The sequence below is a fragment of the Lacerta agilis genome, chromosome 6 (genome assembly GCF_009819535.1).
Source record: "Lacerta agilis isolate rLacAgi1 chromosome 6, rLacAgi1.pri, whole genome shotgun sequence".
NCBI lineage: Eukaryota > Metazoa > Chordata > Lepidosauria > Squamata > Lacertidae > Lacerta > Lacerta agilis.
The window spans coordinates 5,030,545-5,049,351 of NC_046317.1; the positions used below are offsets into that span (position 1 = coordinate 5,030,545).

Here is an 18,807-nt window from a genome sequence, read left to right on the forward strand (position 1 = left end):
CAACTTACGAGAAGCTGGCTTCAGTGGGGCACTTGAGGAGACGCAGAAAACCCAAACCTCTTGTCTGTCTCACTGGTCATGGAAGCACTTGTACAGAGAATCATCAAATTGCAGACTGGACTGTCAAATTGGACTGTGACTTATGTGTCACACTCAACAAATACAAGATTTGACAGGTGACGTGCAATAAATGGCAGCGCTATTGTGCGTACACCAGTTTGACAGTATCAGAAACAGGGCCCCCCAATAGGAAGGAAGGTTAAATCGCCAAATGTTGAGTTCACATTCGGGGAAGGGGGTGGTAATGATTTTAAGCATATTGCAAAATTTCGTTTTGGTTCTACTCTGACTCCAGCGAGAGTAACTTTGGTACAGCTGTGGGAATGTTGATGGCAAGTAGACCACGGGCATCTCAGGATTTGCTGGTTGGCTACTGCTCAGCTTCGGAATAAGCCAAATGCTGTAAATCTAGTTTCCCGTGCAAGGCTCCTAAATACTGCACAGCGGGCAGAGTGAGCTTTAGTTCATCCCGTAATTTAAGATTAGTTTAGAGCTACAGTGACCTCGTGTGGCCAGGGTCAGGCATTGCACTCCACGCCCACAGCTGGTATTTCCACAATACACAAGCCCATATATCTGGCTATTGATGGAAATGTCGCATTAGGCCTTGGGGCAGGAACTTGAAAAATAATGAACGAGTGTAGGTTTGCACAGGCATTGTGCTGTAATTATACATGCATAGCCCTAGCCCTCCCGCTCAACCCTATCAGAAAGATTTCTTTTCTTTAAAAAACGGGTTGCTGGAGCTAGTTCCTAAAGGTAAAGGGACCCCTGACCATTAGGTGCAGTCGCGGACGACTCTGGGGTTGCGGTGCTCATCTCGCGTTACTGGCCGAGGAAGCCGGCGTACAGTTTCCGGGTCATGTGGCCAGCATGACTAAGCCTCTTCTGGCAAACCAGAGCAGCGCACGGAAACGCTGTTTACCTTCCCGCCGGAGTGGTACCTATTTATCTACTTGCACTTTGACGTGCTTTCAAACTGCTAGGTGAGCAGGAGCAGGGACCGAGCAACGGGAGCTCACACCATCGCGGGGATTCGAACAGTCGACCTTCTGATCTGCAAGCCCTGGAGGGTCTGTGGTTTAACCCACAGCGCCACCCGCAGCCTGGAGCTAGTTCCTACATCCCTTCTATTATCGTATCAGTTGCCACCATGCAGTAAAAATCAGTTAGCCTGGCAAAAGAGCATAGCGGATAATCCCTCGGCAAGCAGCAGCTTGCCTTATACGGTACCCAACATGACATTGCAAAGTCCTTCTGCCTCGCCTGTCTCATCTCACAGCCATGCCCTCACTGGAAGGGCTTAAGGACACACCTGCTCTCCTGTTTTTGAACCCCCGGCCTGCAACAGAGGAGGAATCTTGGCTGGCTTCAGAGCAGCATTGTTACGCTGAGCTAATGTGCCGTTTTGAATGCCTAAAGTGAGCTACAGGGATGCCAAGCGCTGCTGATTAAGTTGGACCTTTCCGTTCTCACTCACCTCTGGCTACTGCCCAGCAACACCATGCGGTCTGTTTTGACTCCGTAGTGGCCAAAGGGGACGTTTGCAACCAGGTAGCAGAGGTGAGCAGCTTCTGTTAATCCTTTTCCAGCTGGATAGGTAAAAAGAGGAGCATATTGCATCATGGAAGGACAACAGGGTTCCCTGTTTAGGGAAGCTTTTAATGTTTGACGGACTATTGCATTTTAATATTTTGTTGGAAGCTGCCCAGAGTGGCTGGGGAAACCCAGCCAGATGGGCAGGGTATAAATAAATTATTATTATTATTATTATTATTATTATTATTATTATTATTATTATAGATTACAATATGCATTGTATCATAAGCACTGCAGCCTACCCCTGCTGTAATACAGGGAATATGAGGTTTTGTTTTTGAAAAGGGTTTTCCCTCCCTTACATCTCTAACACTGATAATCTTAAGATTTAGTGTCAGGAATATAACGTAGTCCTGGACACAGCAGAGTTAACCGCAGGTTTTCTGGAAGCTTCTGGCTGTTGAGCATTAACTGGACAGCACAACACAGGAACTCAGGAACTCACTTGGATAACTATATACAGTATTTATTGAAGCAACTAGTATCCATAAGTTACTATGTACAGACTTTACAAATCAAAGAAACAAAACATAAAATCTCTCCTCTCTGTCTCTCTCTCTCAACCTTCAGTACACCACTAACAACCAACCAACCAACCAACCAACCACACAGAGCTCATTCTTTAGGAACTCATTGACCAATCACAGGCCGTTGCTAAGGGTCTGGAGAGAGAGCAGAAATTGGCTTTCTGCCAATTGGTAATTGCTACAGAGCCAACTGGTAATTGCTACAGAGGTGATAAGCTGAGTTTCTGCACGTAGGCACTTTGAAATCTCTAACAGATAAAACACGAGCACAACACCCAGTTCGCAAACTCCATGGGGAATGTTAGCGTCAAAATCCACCGTGGGAAGCAGGACCCAATGCGGCTATGGCTAAATATTGCCCAAGGTGACTATAGCGGTCCTGAGTCAGTGTCTCCAACCAGTCCAATAATGGAGCTGAGAGACCAGTGGTCTCCTGTTATAACCCTCCTAGCAAGTGTTGTCGGTTTTCATCATTAACCCTGCATAGCCTGTTTTGCCGCATAAGTTTCTCCAACAATGCTAATCGCCACACCAGCCCAAATTTTATATAAATGAACAATAGAGGGAGAAATGGAGGGAGAACATGGGATAGGTGGGATTCCCATGGGAAGAATGGTGCTAGTATCCAAAGTTAGTTAGAAAATTGGAGTCCTTGGAGAATGCAGGAAATAAAGTAGAAAGGTTGCAAGGACTCAGGCCAGGACGGCAATCAACAATAGTTTTCTCTATTTTTGTTGTTGAAAGTATAAAACAAATTCCAGTTACAACAATTGTAAACTAAGAAACGATAGCTGAAGAAGAATAAATAAAACAGGGCCTTGTCCTGGAGTTAACAATCGTTGTAACTGGAATTTGCCGTCCTGGCCTGAGTCCTTGCAACCTTTCCACTTTTTCCAGTATCCAAAGTTAGGCCTGGGCCCTGTCCCTGTGGTTCTTCCCTAGTGGCCCCCACCGCTTCCTCACGATCCCTCCGTTCCTATGAAGCTGGAGCGGAGTGGGAAGCAGCCGCCCTGCTCTCGTGGCTTAAGAACATTGTTGGTCCTTGGCGGGTCTCCTCACCCAGCGTCTCTCCCATGGTGACAATGGCTCTGGAGTTCAGATCCGCCTCTCCCACTCGGTTGGACAGGATAGCAGCCAGATGTGGCCTCCAGTCGCCCCATTTCTCATCGGCGCAGCACTGCGTTCGAAGAGGGGAGGGAGGAAAAAAGGGAGGGGGAAAAATCAGGACGCAAAATGCATGAAACATTAAAATGCATTCAACTTTGCTCAACGTTTAAGAAACAGAATAGACGTTTCCACATGAGATTGCCTTTTCAGGAGATTTGCCTCGCTTCAGTTCACAAGTTCAGCAGAGAATGGAAAAGGAAAGGATTCAAATGCTTGAGTCCTGGAGCAAATCCAAGGCTTTTGTCCTTAGGAGAATATTGTAGCTATAAACATATATACCCACACTGCTGCCTCCATGCTAGCATCCAACAGATGAAGAACTTTGTGCAACGCCGTCAGCACATCGTTACTAAACTTGCGCCTCTGTGGGACTTTCCTTCGCAGGACAGGCCCTGCCATGAGACAAGGCCTAGGGCAGAAGCTTCAGAACGCTGCCAGGAAACCTGCTGCCCGGAACAGCTGGATCTTCCCCTTAGACTCTGCAGCAAAGGCAAATCGGGCGGTGGAGCCGGCGCATGACAGCGCCCCCCAGGAGCAAAAAGGAAGCACTGCCAAAACAAAAGCCAACTGCTTGCCCCCACTGTCTATTCCACATAGGCTTATGCCTCAGCAAGAGAACCATAAACGGATGTCAAAATGTCATCCCTCACATTACGCAGCGCTGCTCTCCATGCCTAGCAATCAAGCTGCAGCTACAGACTTGAGTCAGGGTTTCACCTTGGGACAAGGCATCCTGGCCCTTAGGATAAGGTTCTTGGGCCTACCTGCCTGGTTTGTCTCTATCTCCACCACCAGCGATTTTGTGGAACCATGCCCTGCCATGGGAGAGGAGACAAAGCCTGGACAACAGTGTGCTGCGCTTTCCTTTCCACCGGTTCCAGCAGAAAGGAAGATGGGAGATGTCTACAGGCAGAATGCTGTACCGGACGTATCTGGATCAGGTCGCCCTCCCACGGATGCTGGAGCTTGGACTGGCAACTTCTGGGGCTGGGCCATGAGACTGTGTGCATGCAGGCGTGGAACCCCTCCTCAGGCACAGAAGGGGGCTGCAAGTGCAGAATCAGATCGTAGGACCGGCGGGCAAAACGAAGCTTCTTCTTCGTTAGCCAAGATTTTTCTAACGCGCAGAAAAGCCTTGTCCTTCCGCACTTGCCTGGTCAACAAAGCAGTGTGCGTTGCCTGGTGGGCACCTGCTCAAGTGCCTAGTCCCAGTAATTGGCTTCCGGGACCTACACCTGCAAAATGCCAACCTGCCCCATCCGGATTCCTAACCTGGGCTGGAAGAAGCTGGGAAATAAGTGTCTGTAGCCCCGCCTCGGTGCTGTCGATCGACTGATCTACAGAACAGCATTTTGCAGCTGGTGGTTTTGCATAAAAATGATATTCTTAAATGCTCAAAGAGCTTTGGCCAGGACGCAAACTATAAACAATAAGCAAACAATCCCCCTTGTGTGAATGTCAGGTTTTGGCACATGAGGTGAATTAAATTTGCCCGTTGAGCTCTTCCCATGCCCTTCCTCTTCTTTCCACCGCATAACAGAACATCACATTCCAGCTCATCACCATTCACCCGTAGGATACCTGCATTTTAATTGATTGTTAGGATAGATGGATGGATGGATGGAATCTAGGAAATTAGCTAGATTCCATCTACCCAGACAGCTAAAATGCAGGTATCCTTACAGTGAATGGTGGGAGGTTGGTTTTCATACACTGTAACAGCAACCTTTTTGTGCCAGCAGAGTCTTGTGGACACTTAACTGAATGGCATGCGGGCAACAATAACAGCTCCTAACTATGGAATTAAAGTTACAGGTGGGTAGCCGTGTTGGTCTGCCATAGTCGAAACAAAATAAAAAATTCTTTCCAGTAGCACCTTAGAGACCAACTGAGTTTGTTCTTGGTATGAGCTTTCGTGTGCATGCACACTGTATCTGAAGAAGTGTGCATGCACACGAAAGCTCATACCAAGAACAAACTCAGTTGGTCTCTAAGGTGCTACTGGAAAGAATTTTTTATTTTGTTTGGACTATGGAATTAAAGCACCTTCAGGTGGCAGCCTTTGCTTTTCAGAGGCAGCAGGAGGGGCAAAGCAGAGGAGCACACAAGAGGTGTGGGGGGGGGGAAACTGGCCAATAATTTCTCTAGAATAAACCTCCTTAGAAATGGAGTGGGTCTTCACCCAGAGCTGACACTGGGCTTGCCAGCGGGTCTCAAAGCAGCGACCCTAGCAAACAGGAACAAGCAACACACAGCACTTGGAAGCCACCCAGAACTGCTGTCCTGGTCTCCGCTTTGCTAGACTGCTACTGCTGTAGGTAGTTAGCTACCAGTTCAGCAAAGATCAGGTGACACAAGGGACCAAAGAGGTTTCCACCTGGTCCTATCAAGCCGCTGTTTGGGGCTTGGCTCCTTAGTCTAAACTGCCCTGGGGTTGTCTATCCTGGACCACCAGCCCTGACAGGTTCAGATGGTTGATCCTAGATGCAGACAAGATACTTAGGCAGAAAAGGCAGCTGAAATCAGTACCAGGGATGCCTGAGGTATCCTTCCAGACAGGAGCTGGAAAAGCGTTTGTAGGGGGTCGTTGAAGGCCAGAGTGCTAGTGAACCTGCAACAAGATGGAAGAAAGCATTTTTAATAGACTTGCTGCCACATAAACCCGGACAACACCATTACTGGCCCCAACAACATCAAACATACCATCTCAGGACTATTTAATTGCTCATCTTCCAACATTGTGTATGCAATCAAATGCCAACAGTGCCCTTCAGCTCTCTATATTGGACAAACAGGCCAAACCCTACGCCAAAGGATAAATGGACATAAATCTGATATCAGGAATCACAAGACAGAGAAACCAGTAGGAGAACACTTCAATCTCCCAGGACATTCTATAAAAGATCTCAAAGTAGCTGTCTTAATACAAAGAAATTTCAGAAATAGACTGGAAAGAGAAGTGGCTGAATTGCAACTAATCACCAAACTTAAAACCATGGAGAAACCTGGTCTGAACAAAGACATTGGATTCTTATCTCATTATACATGACAAAGCTATCTTTAGCCATCTCACCCCTTGCCTTTCCCTGCAAGACTAATTGCAGCCGTTAAGAGTCGTCAACAGGTTTTCCACACCTATCAGCTGATCACCCATTCCCACCACCCTTCTGAGTAATACCCCTCCCCACTCCCTCACTATATTTAAGGATCTGGTGACTTCCGTTTCAGTGTATCTGAAGAAGTGTGCATGCGCACGAAAGCTCATACCAAGAACAAACTCAGTTGGTCTCTAAGGTGCTACTGGAAAGAATTTGATATTTTGCTTCGACTATGGCAGACCAACACGGCTACCCACCTGTTAATAGACTTGGCAAGTGATGAAATGCTTGGCTGGTCTAAGACATTCTGTTGCCTGAATTGACGGACAAGGTGTTGCCCTCATTCACACACACACACACACACACACACACACTGAAGTTGACTGACAGTTGAACTTTTGCATTGCTTTTCCACCACACCTGAGGACAACAGCTAGCTTACAAGATGCAGAGCAGGCCTCTGTCCTCCAACATGTCCCAGCACTTTTCTGCACAAACCAGCATTTGTTGCCTCATTCCCCCTAATGTTAGGGCCGGCCCTGCTGAAATCCCGAGAAAAGTGCACTGATACGATTTTGTGGTAGTGGGTGCTACATACCCACTCACGACCCAGCTATAGGTCCTCGGGTCCATCTTGCTTGATAGAAAGAGAGCATGGCCCCACAGATGGTTTCTCATGGCCCAATCCAGAGCTTCCTGCAAGAAACAAGAAACAGCCAGCTCTCGACATTCCAGCAAACTCCCCTGTATTCTGACACACTCCAGCATTGCTAAGAAACAGAAGCCAGTAGAAGGGACTGTGCAGAGAAGGGCTAGCTTATGTGGGATGTAAATACAGAGCAGCCAAACACAACACTGCTAGAGTGGACATGAAGGTAACTCAGTCCTCCAGGCTTAACTTCCTGTTTACCTGGACTGAGTTACAGGAACCAGAAGTAGGTGTGGTCTTACCTGGGAACAAGAACCCAAAGAAGACTCCCCATTTTGCCTCGTCTTTTGAACAAGCAGGGTGCTCTCTCTCAGCTTGCAGCTTGCAGCTGAGAGAAGCAGAGGTGAAGCCTGTTCCCCTATGGAATCAGCTTCACCACATGTAAATATATTTATCTAAGCTTATCTGCCTCTTTGAGCCTGTACTGTAACTCATGGATGAATGTAAGTAAACTTTTATATCTTATAATCAGTACTTTGTTGTGTCTTTGCTTTTAAGAGGAAACAAGGGGAATATACCAGGAATATATATTTCTTATAGAGGCTTTAGCAAGCCTATGCAACCATTTTCTGCTGTGTTTTAAAAGGGAATGTGACTCTGCTAAGTTTGGAGCTTGCTCACACAAGCTGGGATGATATATATAAAATAATATATACTCATCCACACTCCTAAACATTCCCCCAGCTTAGAGGTCAGAGGCCACCACTGAGTTCCACAGAGAAGACATTGGTCGACCTGAGGCAGGGGCATCAATGATGGACAGAAAGTCCAAGAGAAGCACTGGGAAAAGACTGGAATGCTCTATGTCCACTCCTTCATATGAAATTATGAAGCTGGCATACATGGCTCCCTCTTCCTCGCCAAGATGCTAACGTGAATGCCAATAAACAGGTACCCACATGCATTTGTGGTGGCCCTGTGCCAAAATACAAGCATTCTGGATTTTAATTTTTCAAGGGACAAGTATACATTTACTCTTTCTCCCCAGACGGCACTTACAAATTTATTTGGAAATGGAGATGTACCTTCTCATTGTAGAGAGCCAGGCCTGTTATCACCAGACACTGGAAAGACTTAGTTGGGGCTAACCTTTTATCATGCTTCAACAAAGCGTGGGAGATAGCCTTACTGGAAAATACCAATTAAGAGTGGCAAGAGGGCAAAGCAAAACAGAAATTATTTGTGATGTGGTACAATTTTATTATGTATGTTAAAAATGATTCACATAACTTAAATCCACATCCAGCACCCAAAAGACTAGGGATGATTCAATAAAATACATTTGACAATCCCTGTATCTGCCTCCTCCATTTCCTATGTACACCAATATGTCTATTCAACATACAATGCTTTAATCTTCTCTTCATAAAAACTGTATAATGTGCTCTGACCAGCGCCCTTTTTTCTGTATTTAATAACTTTTTGCTTTATTATTTCTGTATCGCATAATTGTAAACAGATGCTGTTTCATAGATGTAAAAACGTAAGTGCTTCTTAAAATTTAACAAGAGAGTTATTTACAAAACAAGCTAACAAATTATGAAGATGTCGTTGGGCATCAGGCCATTGGGTATTTCTAGCTCAGGGTTGTCTGCTTTGACTGCCAGCGGCTACCCAAGAAGAAGCCTCTTTAAGCAGAGGCTTGACAGCCATCTGTCAGGCATGCTTTGATGGTGTTTCCTGCTTGGCAGGGGGTTGGACTGGATGGCCCTTGTGGTCTCTTCCAACTCTATGATTCTATGATTCTAAGAAGAAGAAGAAGAGTTTGGATTTGATATCCCGCTTTTCACTACCCGAAGGAGTCTCAAAGCGGCTAACATCCTCCTTTCCCTTCCTCCCCCACAACAAACACTCTGTGAGGTGAGTGGGGCTGAGAGACTTCAGAGGAGTGTGACTAGCCCAAGGTCACCCAGCAGCTGCATGTGGAGGAGTGGAGACACAAACCCGGTTCCCCAGATTACGAGTCTACCGCTCTTAACCACTTCACCACACTACACCCAAGGTCTCAGAGAGAGGTATTTCCAAGCTCTGCTACCTCAAATCCTTGGTAAAAGGTGCCAAGAAGAGAACCCGGGGCATTCTGTACACAAAGCACAACCAAAGTTAACCGTTTTTACACAGTGCTTTGCTTTTCAATGATACTTCCAAGCAACGCTGTAAGGGAGGCCACCACTGAAAAGTAACGGGCATGCACTGATTTTTTTCTGGTGTGAATGTTGCTGTAGCAGAAGCGGCTTCTGTGCTGCAGTGATTATAGAATCATAGAATCATAGAGTTGGAAGAGACCCCAATGGCCATCCAGTCCAACCCCCTGCCAAGCAGGAAACACCATCAAAGCATTCCTGACAGATGGCTGTCAAGCCTCCGCTTAAAGACCTCCAAAGAAGGAGACTCCACCACACTCCTTGGCAGCAAATTCCACTGTCGGACAGCTCTCACTGTCAGGAAGTTCTTCCTAATGTTTAGGTGGAATCTTCTTTCTTGTAGTTTGAATCCATTGCCCCGTGTCCGCTTCTCTGGAGCAGCAGAAAACAACCTTTCTCCCTCCTCTATATGACATCCTTTGATATATTTGAACATGGCTATCATATCACCCCTTAACCTTCTCTTCTCCAGGCTAAACATACTCAGCTCCCTAAGCCGTTCCTCATAAGGCATCGTTTCCAGGCCTTTGACCATTTTGGTTGCCCTCTTCTGGACACGTTCCAGCTTGTCAGTATCCTTCTTGAACTGTGGTGCCCAGAACTGGACACAGTACTCCAGGTGAGGTCTGACCAGAGCAGAATACAGTGGTACTATTACTTCCCTTGATCTAGATGCTATACTCCTATTGATGCAGCCCAGAATTGCATTAATGTGTGATGGCTCAGACACAGATCATTTGATGCAAATGGGATATGTGTATGCGTGCGATCCAGGCCGTTTACTGTGCATTAAACCCACAAAACTTGCCGCAGAAGACATAAGCTTTCAGCTTACTTTTTTCCTGCCGTAGAAGAGGAGTTTGGTGAACTTCTCCACAATTTGCTCTGGTGTGCCGGCACTTGGGACAATCTCCCCAGTGAGAAGGTCTGGAGTCCCACAGCCCTGTACTGGCCACTCCTCATCCGTCAGGTTGATCAGGTTGGCTGCTGGCTCTTGCCTTTTGTACCTTTCCCGACACCGGCTGTCTTGCATCAGCAGCTCAGCTGTATCAGAGCCCACCATAGACTGCAAAGGGTCGAGGAGAAAGCACAGCAGCTACAGGATTCAGGCGTAATTGCAAACATTGCAAATTTTACAAATCTACCTAGTTGGACAACAAACAGCTCAAACTCCTGAAACTTGTGTCCTGACCCTACACCAATTCTCAAACTGCTATGCGTTCTTTTCTGAACAGCTTGCATCTTTGATTTATTTTATTTATTTGCATAATGTTTTATGGGTCTTGACCGGTGAAGAGCAGGATAGATTGTTAAATAGACATGCATATTGCATGGTGCCAATTACGTCAAACCCTCTCCTTAAAAAATGGAAATAAAGGTGACATTTGAACACTTCTGACATTTTGAATATAAAACGTAGGATCGACAGTTTCAAGTTCATGCTGCACACGATTCAAATTTATTTCAGGTTTTACCGGAAAAGGCCAAAAGGTCTGCCAGACCTCAAAGCTGAACACTTGAGAAGGAAGAGCAAATACCATGCTCTTTCTTCTATGCTTTTTGGGAAAATAAGGGTAACGTAAGGACCCAGGTGGCACTGTGGGTTAAACCACTGAGCCAATCAGTATGTAGGCGGATCGAATCCCCGTGACGGGGTGAGCTCCCGTTGCTCGGTCCCAGCTCCTGCCCACCTAGCAGTTGAAAGCATGTCAAAGTGCAAGTAGATAAATAGGTACCACCCCAGCGGGAAGGTAAACGGTGTTTCTGTGCGCTGCTCTGGTTCACCAGAAGCAGCTTAGTCATGCTGGCCACATGACCCGGAAGCTATCTTTGGACAAAAGCCGGCTCCCTCGGCCAATAAAGCGAGATGAGCGCCGCAACCCCAGAGTTGTCCGCGACTGGACTTAACGGTCAGAGGTCCCTTTACCTTTACCTTTAAGGACACCAAACATTGAGAAATCCTCCCAAAATCGATGGGAACCTGCACTCACTTCCCAGAGGTCTGGGTCCACATTGCACATACAGACTCCAACACCAAGGAAGACATCAGATATCAGTTGCAAAAGTAATTGGGGGGAATAAAGGTGAAGTCTAAGCAGAGGAAGTCGGTGAAATCTTGCACCACAAGGGGGTATGCTAACCAGGCTATCTAACTTCTCTCCGCAAAGATTCGCCCCGTAGGAGATACACACCCCGTTCTGCCGGCAAAGGAGGAGGAGAAGTTTCCAAAGCAGGGCGGAATCTCTGCTTCGGCTGGAGTCCAGGTCACAGCCCACAGCTGCTCTGCGCTGACAAAACGTCATTACGTCCACCTTGTGCAGATCCTCCCTGGAAGAGCAGAAAGGGGCGCAAGGACTTTTAGATCCATAGGTGGCCCAGATCTCGAGGACTGGGTAGATTTGGAGGTTTGGGGGGCTGTGGAGAGCAAGATTCCCCATCCCTGCTATATAACATTTCCAAAGGTTTTGACGTGACCCCTCCAAAATGAACGCACCCACACACTCCTGTTGAAGCAAGTATTATCCCACAACTTTCCGGGGTGTTTTCCCCGTCACTTTCCTTACTGCAAAAAGTCCAATTCTGCAGGTAAGTTGGCTCACTGTGCAAGACCTCCTAATCAACTGTAACTGTGCAACCTGAATGTGTAGCTACGTGACTGAATCTGTCCTGAAAACAGTGACAGAGCACCCTTCTCGACAACTCAGCATTCAATGCAATAATTTGAATGCATAAGCAAACGCTCTGGCTTTTGCCCAGGTGCTGGTGTGAGGAGAATCAAATAAGAACGACAGTTTAAGAGAGCATTCACCATGATAACTACTGGGGGGAGGCTTTTATTTCCACCTTCCCTCACCCTCAACTTTTTATTCTAATCCCATATAATTAGCCCCTTCATGGATCACTGCCTTGTCGTGGCGAAGGGGCTTGAATTACTCAGGGAAGCTATGGACAGGTCAAGATGGACAGGTCATAGTGGAGAGTTTGGACCAAACGTGATCCACCTGGAGGAGGAACTGGCAAGCCACTCCAGTATCCCTGCCAAGAAAACTCCATGGACAAAGACAACAGGCATATAAAAGATATGACGCTGGAAGATGAGCCCCTCAGGTCGGAAGGCGTCCAACATGCTACTGGGGAAGAGCGGAGGACAAGTACAAGTAGATTCAGAGCTGATGATGCGGCTGGGCCAAAGCCGAAAGGACGCTCAGTTGTTGTACTGTGACCTGTACAACATGTTAAAATAGCCTCCTGCAGCCCAAATGGCAGAAATGAAACACTTTCTTCAGGCTACTCTAATGCCTGAAACAGAAAATCCAACCGGCACCCTTCCTCTGATTGACAAAGGACATAATTCACTGGGCAGTTTCCCTGTCAGAAGAAAACAAAGAAGAGCTGCAAAGGAGGGTTAGTGTGCTCTAGAACAGCTCCTATTCATTTCAGTGGGGCTTGCACAGCTGAACACCCTGGTACATAGCGCCCCATGAGTCAGACCCCCTGACTCCCATTTTGCTACCCATCAATAACATCCAGAGTCTGTTGCCTGGGATGTCTCAGCTTGCTTCAGTGTAGGGCCGCCTCGGGGCTACGATGGAGAATGAAAACTCAAGTTGTTTCTGGCTGCTGAGAGTAGATGGATTATGAGTTCTTTGTGTTGTAAGTGGGCATTATTGTCTTGGAAGATGTTTAGTAAGACCAATTCTGGGGTGGTTCACTGGAAACATGGACCAATGGTACCAAGTAGTATGGGAAACAGCCCTACTAGAAAAACTAACCAGTAACCTGAAACTGACACGGGGACAAACAGAAGAAGACACCTTCACCCCAGTATGGTTCCCCTTCATCACACACACAGCCCAACAATGCAATGACAAAAATCTACCAACAGCATACAAATCAATATGGCTAACCTGATCCAAAACACCCACCAACCCCACTCACACAGGAAACCAAAGATCACCACAGCCAACCACAAATGAACAATCACGCCCTACACCAATCCCGACCTCTCTCACTGCCAAAGATACACAAGCGAACAACAGAGAACCAACACAATCAACACTGACACCAAACCCTATATATATTAAGGAAAATAGAAACATTGTCACCTCACCTCACCCATTCCCCAATCCCACCACCTCCTTTCCCCCTTCTCTCCCTAATGTCTCAACAACCAAAACTGATTTGTAAAAACGTTACATGGAAAAAATACGAGAGAGACATTGCACACACTTTTGTAAATCAAGAAAATCTTTAATAAAAAAAAATTAAGACAAAAAAACACCTCAAGTTGTACTCTTTCAGAGGTCATGTACCTGATCAGAGGTCCTGGGAAGATTCTCAAGGCTTCCTGCTCAGCTGTATCATGTAGGATCAACTGGAAAACAAGGAAAAGAGTCATTGAGTGGGATTCGGATAATTGCCTGCACTCACTGTAGCTAAAGTAGAAAGTATGCTATGGCGTGCTTGTTTTAGTCATCCAGGGTTGCATAAACTCTTTGAACATCTCCCTGCCCTTGTCTCTCTTCCTGTGGCACACAATCAGGCAACTGCAAATTTGCTTGTGCGGCGTTCTGGTTTTTATGCATATCTGAGGGATCAGGTGTGTGTGTGTGCGCGCATGTGCGCTGCCATTGGCTTCTGCAGTTTTCCGGGTTCGTGCTAATCTGAGGGATCAAAAGGGGAAATATATATTCTTCCATTCAGAAACACACAGGAAATAGTTACAAGCACAACCTGAAAAGAAAAGAAATAAGATGGCATATTACCCCAGTTAAACTAGCAAAGATGTATAAGTCTGATAATAAGTGTTGGAAATGTAAGGAAAGTGTCGGTACCTTTTATCATATGTGGTGGGAGTGCAAGAAGGTGAGAGTATATTGGGATATGATATATCAAGAGTTAAGAAAAATGTTGAAATATAATTTTGTTAAGAAACCTGAAGCCTTTTTATTAGGTATTGTAGGTACAGACATTGAAGAAAAGGATATAAAGCTTTTCCAATACGCAGTGACTGCAGCTAGGATTTTGCTAGCACAAAGGTGGAAACAAGAAGAATTACCGACGAAAGAAGAATGGACAGTGAAATTGATGGAATATGCAGAACTGGATAAAATGACGGGAAGAATCCGGGAACAGCGGGACCAGAAATTCATCAAAGACTGGTTAAAGTTTACGAATTATTTGAAAGACAATTTGCAATTGAATACGCTAATAGGACTTCAAGAAGTTTTGTAGTTAATGTGTAGAAATATTATTGTAAATATGATAGTTAGAGTATGTATGAGATCTATGATAATGTAAGCAATGGTTGATTAAAGAAGTATAATATCAAGAGATAAATTAGAAAGGCATGTGGAAGGTCTGAGGGAAGTCACGGCTATGTTAGCCAAAACTGGAATATGTATGTGAATGTATGTTTGATTTTTTTGTTGTAGTATAGTATAAAATAATAAAAATTATTATTAAAAAAGAAAAGAAATAAAGAAGCAGTAGGCCTGGAAAGAGGAATACCAGAAAGTGACAACTGACCCACCCGCCCCAAAACACCAAAACAAATAATCCGCAATCCTGAGAGGAGTTGTTTGGAGCCCAGTTTTCCCCAATTTATCAAATCGTCCCCATATCAGGTAAACCCAAATATACAGGGGCAAAGCACGGAGACTGGTGTCATCGAGGGATGCGGGCTATGCAAATAAAAACAGTTACAAACACATAGCAAATGTCTCTGTAGACAAGCCCTAACAATATTAGTAAATATTCAATAAATCAGCTGAAGCTGAAGGGTAATGGCTTATCTGGGGCAACCTAGTAAATTTATGGTGGAGAGATTTGAACACAGTGATATTTGTGGCCCCTTAACAACTAGAGTAAGGGACCCAGGTGGCGCTGTGGGTTAAACCACGGAGCCTAGGGCTTGCTGATCAGAAGGTTGGCGGTTCGAATCCCTGCAACGGGGTGAGCTCCCATTGCTCAGTCCCAGCTCCTGCCAACCTAGCAGTTCAAAAGCACGTCAAAGTGCAAGTAGATAAATAGGTACCGCTCCGGCGGGGAGGTAAACAGTGTTTCCGTGTGCTGCTCTGGTTCACCAGAAGCGGCTTTGTCATGCTGGCCACATGACCCGGAAGCTGTACGCCGGCTCCCTTGGCCAGTAACGCGAGATGAGCACCGCAACCCCAGAGTCGGACATGACTGGACCTAATGGTCAGGGGTCCCTTTACCTTTACCTTTAACAACTAGAGTAGCTATTTCATAAGAATCCCCGTAGCTAAAGGGATCACAGAATAGGGCCTGCAATATAAATTCTTCCAGCTGCCTGCAGAATCTCCGCTTTCTTCTTTTTAAAAAGAATGTTTCTACTGATTGTGATGAACCTTGAAATGGATGTTGGGCGTTTCTGCCAAACAGCTGGAAATCAGAGGGTGTGTAGAAGACGCTTTAAGCAAACATCAGGGGACAGGCTGATGCTGGGAGGTGCCACCACAAAGAAGGCATTCCCAAATCCATAGATAAAGGAGTTGTTAAAACAAGGCTCATAGCTGACTGACAGCAAAATAAAACAATGAGAGAGGCGAGGCAGGGATGAAAGAGTGAAGCCAAGACTCAGGAGAAAGAACTGTCAAAGCAATGGAGGGCGGATTTGCAACAATCCACCTCACTTCCAAGGGGCAAGTTAATGTTTACCTCCAGGCTGTGCATTTCGACAAGAGCAGGTTGCCCATCTGCTGGGTAGTTAGGACATCCTCGGACCAGCTGCCCCCCAGCTCCAAAGCACACAGGTACATGGGGAACTCGAAACTTCAGAGGTGCCACAGGGTGAAGAGGAAATGGCAAGTCTTCTGCTAAATGACAAGACCGGGACCGTTAGTGACTTGTCATTGGCTTAGGCCACAGGCTGACCCCAGACTGACAAGAAAGAAAGAAAGAAAGGCAGCTAAAACCCACATCAAATAAGCTGCTCGGTGAACTGTAAATCTGAAAGCAGGCAGGACGAATAACTGCCTTGTCTGTGTATCTGAAGAAGTGTGCATGCACACGAAAGCTCATACCAAGAACAAACTTAGTTGGTCTCTAAGGCGCTATTGGAAGGATTTTATTTTTATTTTTTATTTTGTTTTGCCTTGTCATAGAGGGTGACAGTGAAGGGAACAGAACTCAACTCAGCTCAACAATAGAAAGCAGGAAAGACATAGGGGAAGCTGATGGGGTAACACAAAAAGAGTTTGGCTAAGTCCAGACACATGTTGGGCAGCTGCAGTCTTTGCATTGGAAAGGTGGGGGCTTTTGTGTTTACAGGCAAGTGTGGCCCCTGTATCACACATTATTGTAGATCAGGGCTGTGGAATCTGGCTGTGATGGCCTGGGAGTCAGACTCAGATGCTGAACCTGAGGGATCCCAGCCTGCACAGGATTCCCCGCCTCCAGAACCAGCTGAGTCAGGACTTGAGCCGGAAGGATCCCCACCCGTGCTGGATCCCCAGGAGCAGGCATCAGCAGAGTCTGCTCTGGCTCCTGATGGGAGGGAGGACCCATTGCCTGCAGGGGCTCCACTCCCAGCCTCTTCAGAGGAAGCTGAGGCGGCCCCTGGGTCCAGTAACCCACCAGCCTCTCCTGAGCTGCAGAGGCTCAGGACAGAGAGGCAAAGAGAGCTAAGTGCCTACAGGAGGAGTGCTCGCCTCCAGGCCCAGAGGAGAGGCGAGTCTCCGGAGGATCGGGGCCGCCCTAAGCATAGGGCCAGATAAAAGCCAGCCAGCCCCAGCCCAAGTTGCGTGAGCAACTTAGCTGCAAACGTATGCTTGACCTGCAACCTCGTGCCTTGGACCTGCCTTGGACCTTGACCTGCTCCCTGCCTCGCTCCCCGCCAGACTGACCTCCTTTGGACCCCTAGACCCAGGACTAGACTTGGACCTCGCTTCACGGACAAACCTCTGGGGCCAGCACACTGACACTCTCCAGATCTTGTTGGACTCCTACAACTTCCATCAATGCCAAGCCAGTGTGTCCGATGATCAGTGATGCTGTGTGTTGTGCTTCAACCACATCTGGATGGCTACAGGTGATACCTTCCTTGTTTTAGATCCACGGGGAAGGGGGAAGATACACAGCCAGGACCCCCACCACTCAAAGACGGTGGCCATCCAGTAAGTGGCTGAAGTCAGCCTTGGTTTGACATGCCTCCTGCCAGACTCTGAGCCCCAGACTAGAAGGATGCCTGTCGTTCAATGTGTCTAAACAAAGAACTGACTCGGTCTCACAGGAGGATGTGATTTTACAAGCAAAAAGGGTACATGGATGAGAAGTACAGATCGCTACTCCTGCCAAACCTCCCCACAGCTTTTCTCCATCGTAGTTTTCATCTTCAGCTGAGCTCTGACACCAGAGTTAGAAAAGAACTTAAGAGGTAATTCACGGGCAAGATGGAGGGTTCTGTCCAAATCTGCTCCTGCACCATCCTTCAGTTTTTATTTTTATTTTCAAAGAATTTATTGGATTTTAATAACAAAAATACACAAAACACAAATACATACACTACAAAAACCACATAAAATACACACAAAGAAAACACTTAATTACTCATCCTTATCCTCTTTCCAATCCTAAGCTTGGGACTTCCTCACATCCTCTCTTCTGCGTTCATTTCTAATCTTCTTTAGTAACTTGGTAACATTGTAAAATCTACTTTCTTATGTCTAATCTTAATCTTACAATTATAATCCACATATCTTAAATCCTAAATCTTATTCATATCAAATAAAACATCAAATTCCACATCTCCACTTCTTTTATCCTCTCTTCACTTAACTTTGTTATGCTGTAGCCTATATTTCTTCTGATTCCAATTTCAAATATATAAAAATCAACACATATTACCAAATACCTAAATATTTCTTCCATCTCATAGTCCATTTTTTCCCTCTAGTGTCAGAGTGCTATAGTCAGCCTTTATAAAATCCCCATTAAACTCGAACCTCACCCCTCTTTTAGGTGATGGGAACACTCCCATGTTTAGACACACACCAATAGCATCATTTATTTAACGTATCTCCACCCTGCCTTTTGGGGCATCCCCTCACAAGGTGTCTTACAATGCAAACGTTGAAAAGAAAAGGGCTGAACGTGCGCAATAACAACACCAGATTAAAAACCTATATAGATTGGAAGGATGGGGGGGGGGGAATCCATGCAAATAAAGAAAGCACAGTGGTGGCCCTGATGCTAGCCTTGAGTTGTTGGCAAATGCCTTGGTCACCCGTACACCAGATGTTCCTGGTGTTGGAATACCTTACCTGCCTGAATGGGGCTCCAGTCCTTGGAGGGAGCTGCTTCGTAGTGGCTGGAGGGATCGTAAATGTACTGGCTAAGCTCATAGCTACTCGAGCTGAGGCCCGATTCCTTATACTTTTGGAGCATGCTTGGCTCCTCAGGCAATGGAACCTACAGTGGAGAAAAGGAGCGGGGAAGAGGCGGAATGGAAGGGACGATGGTCTTGACGAAAGCAAAGGGGA

At 46.3% G+C, this 18,807-nt stretch overlaps 1 protein-coding gene across 1 annotated transcript in view; it reads right to left on the bottom strand.

The window, feature by feature from the left end:
• The window catches only part of LOC117047988 (protein transport protein Sec16B-like), a 54,742-nt gene that overhangs the window by 29,096 nt on the left and 6,839 nt on the right, over positions 1-18,807 (bottom strand). The window contains exons 6-14 of the mRNA XM_033151266.1: positions 18,589-18,736; positions 15,986-16,143; positions 13,618-13,679; positions 11,497-11,632; positions 10,140-10,370; positions 7,050-7,147; positions 5,883-5,964; positions 3,246-3,363; positions 1,541-1,652 (exon numbers count right to left, since the gene is read on the bottom strand). Coding sequence (XP_033007157.1) covers positions 1,541-1,652; positions 3,246-3,363; positions 5,883-5,964; positions 7,050-7,147; positions 10,140-10,370; positions 11,497-11,632; positions 13,618-13,679; positions 15,986-16,143; positions 18,589-18,736 — 1,145 coding nt within the window. The remainder of the gene's footprint in view (positions 1-1,540; positions 1,653-3,245; positions 3,364-5,882; positions 5,965-7,049; positions 7,148-10,139; positions 10,371-11,496; positions 11,633-13,617; positions 13,680-15,985; positions 16,144-18,588; positions 18,737-18,807) is intronic.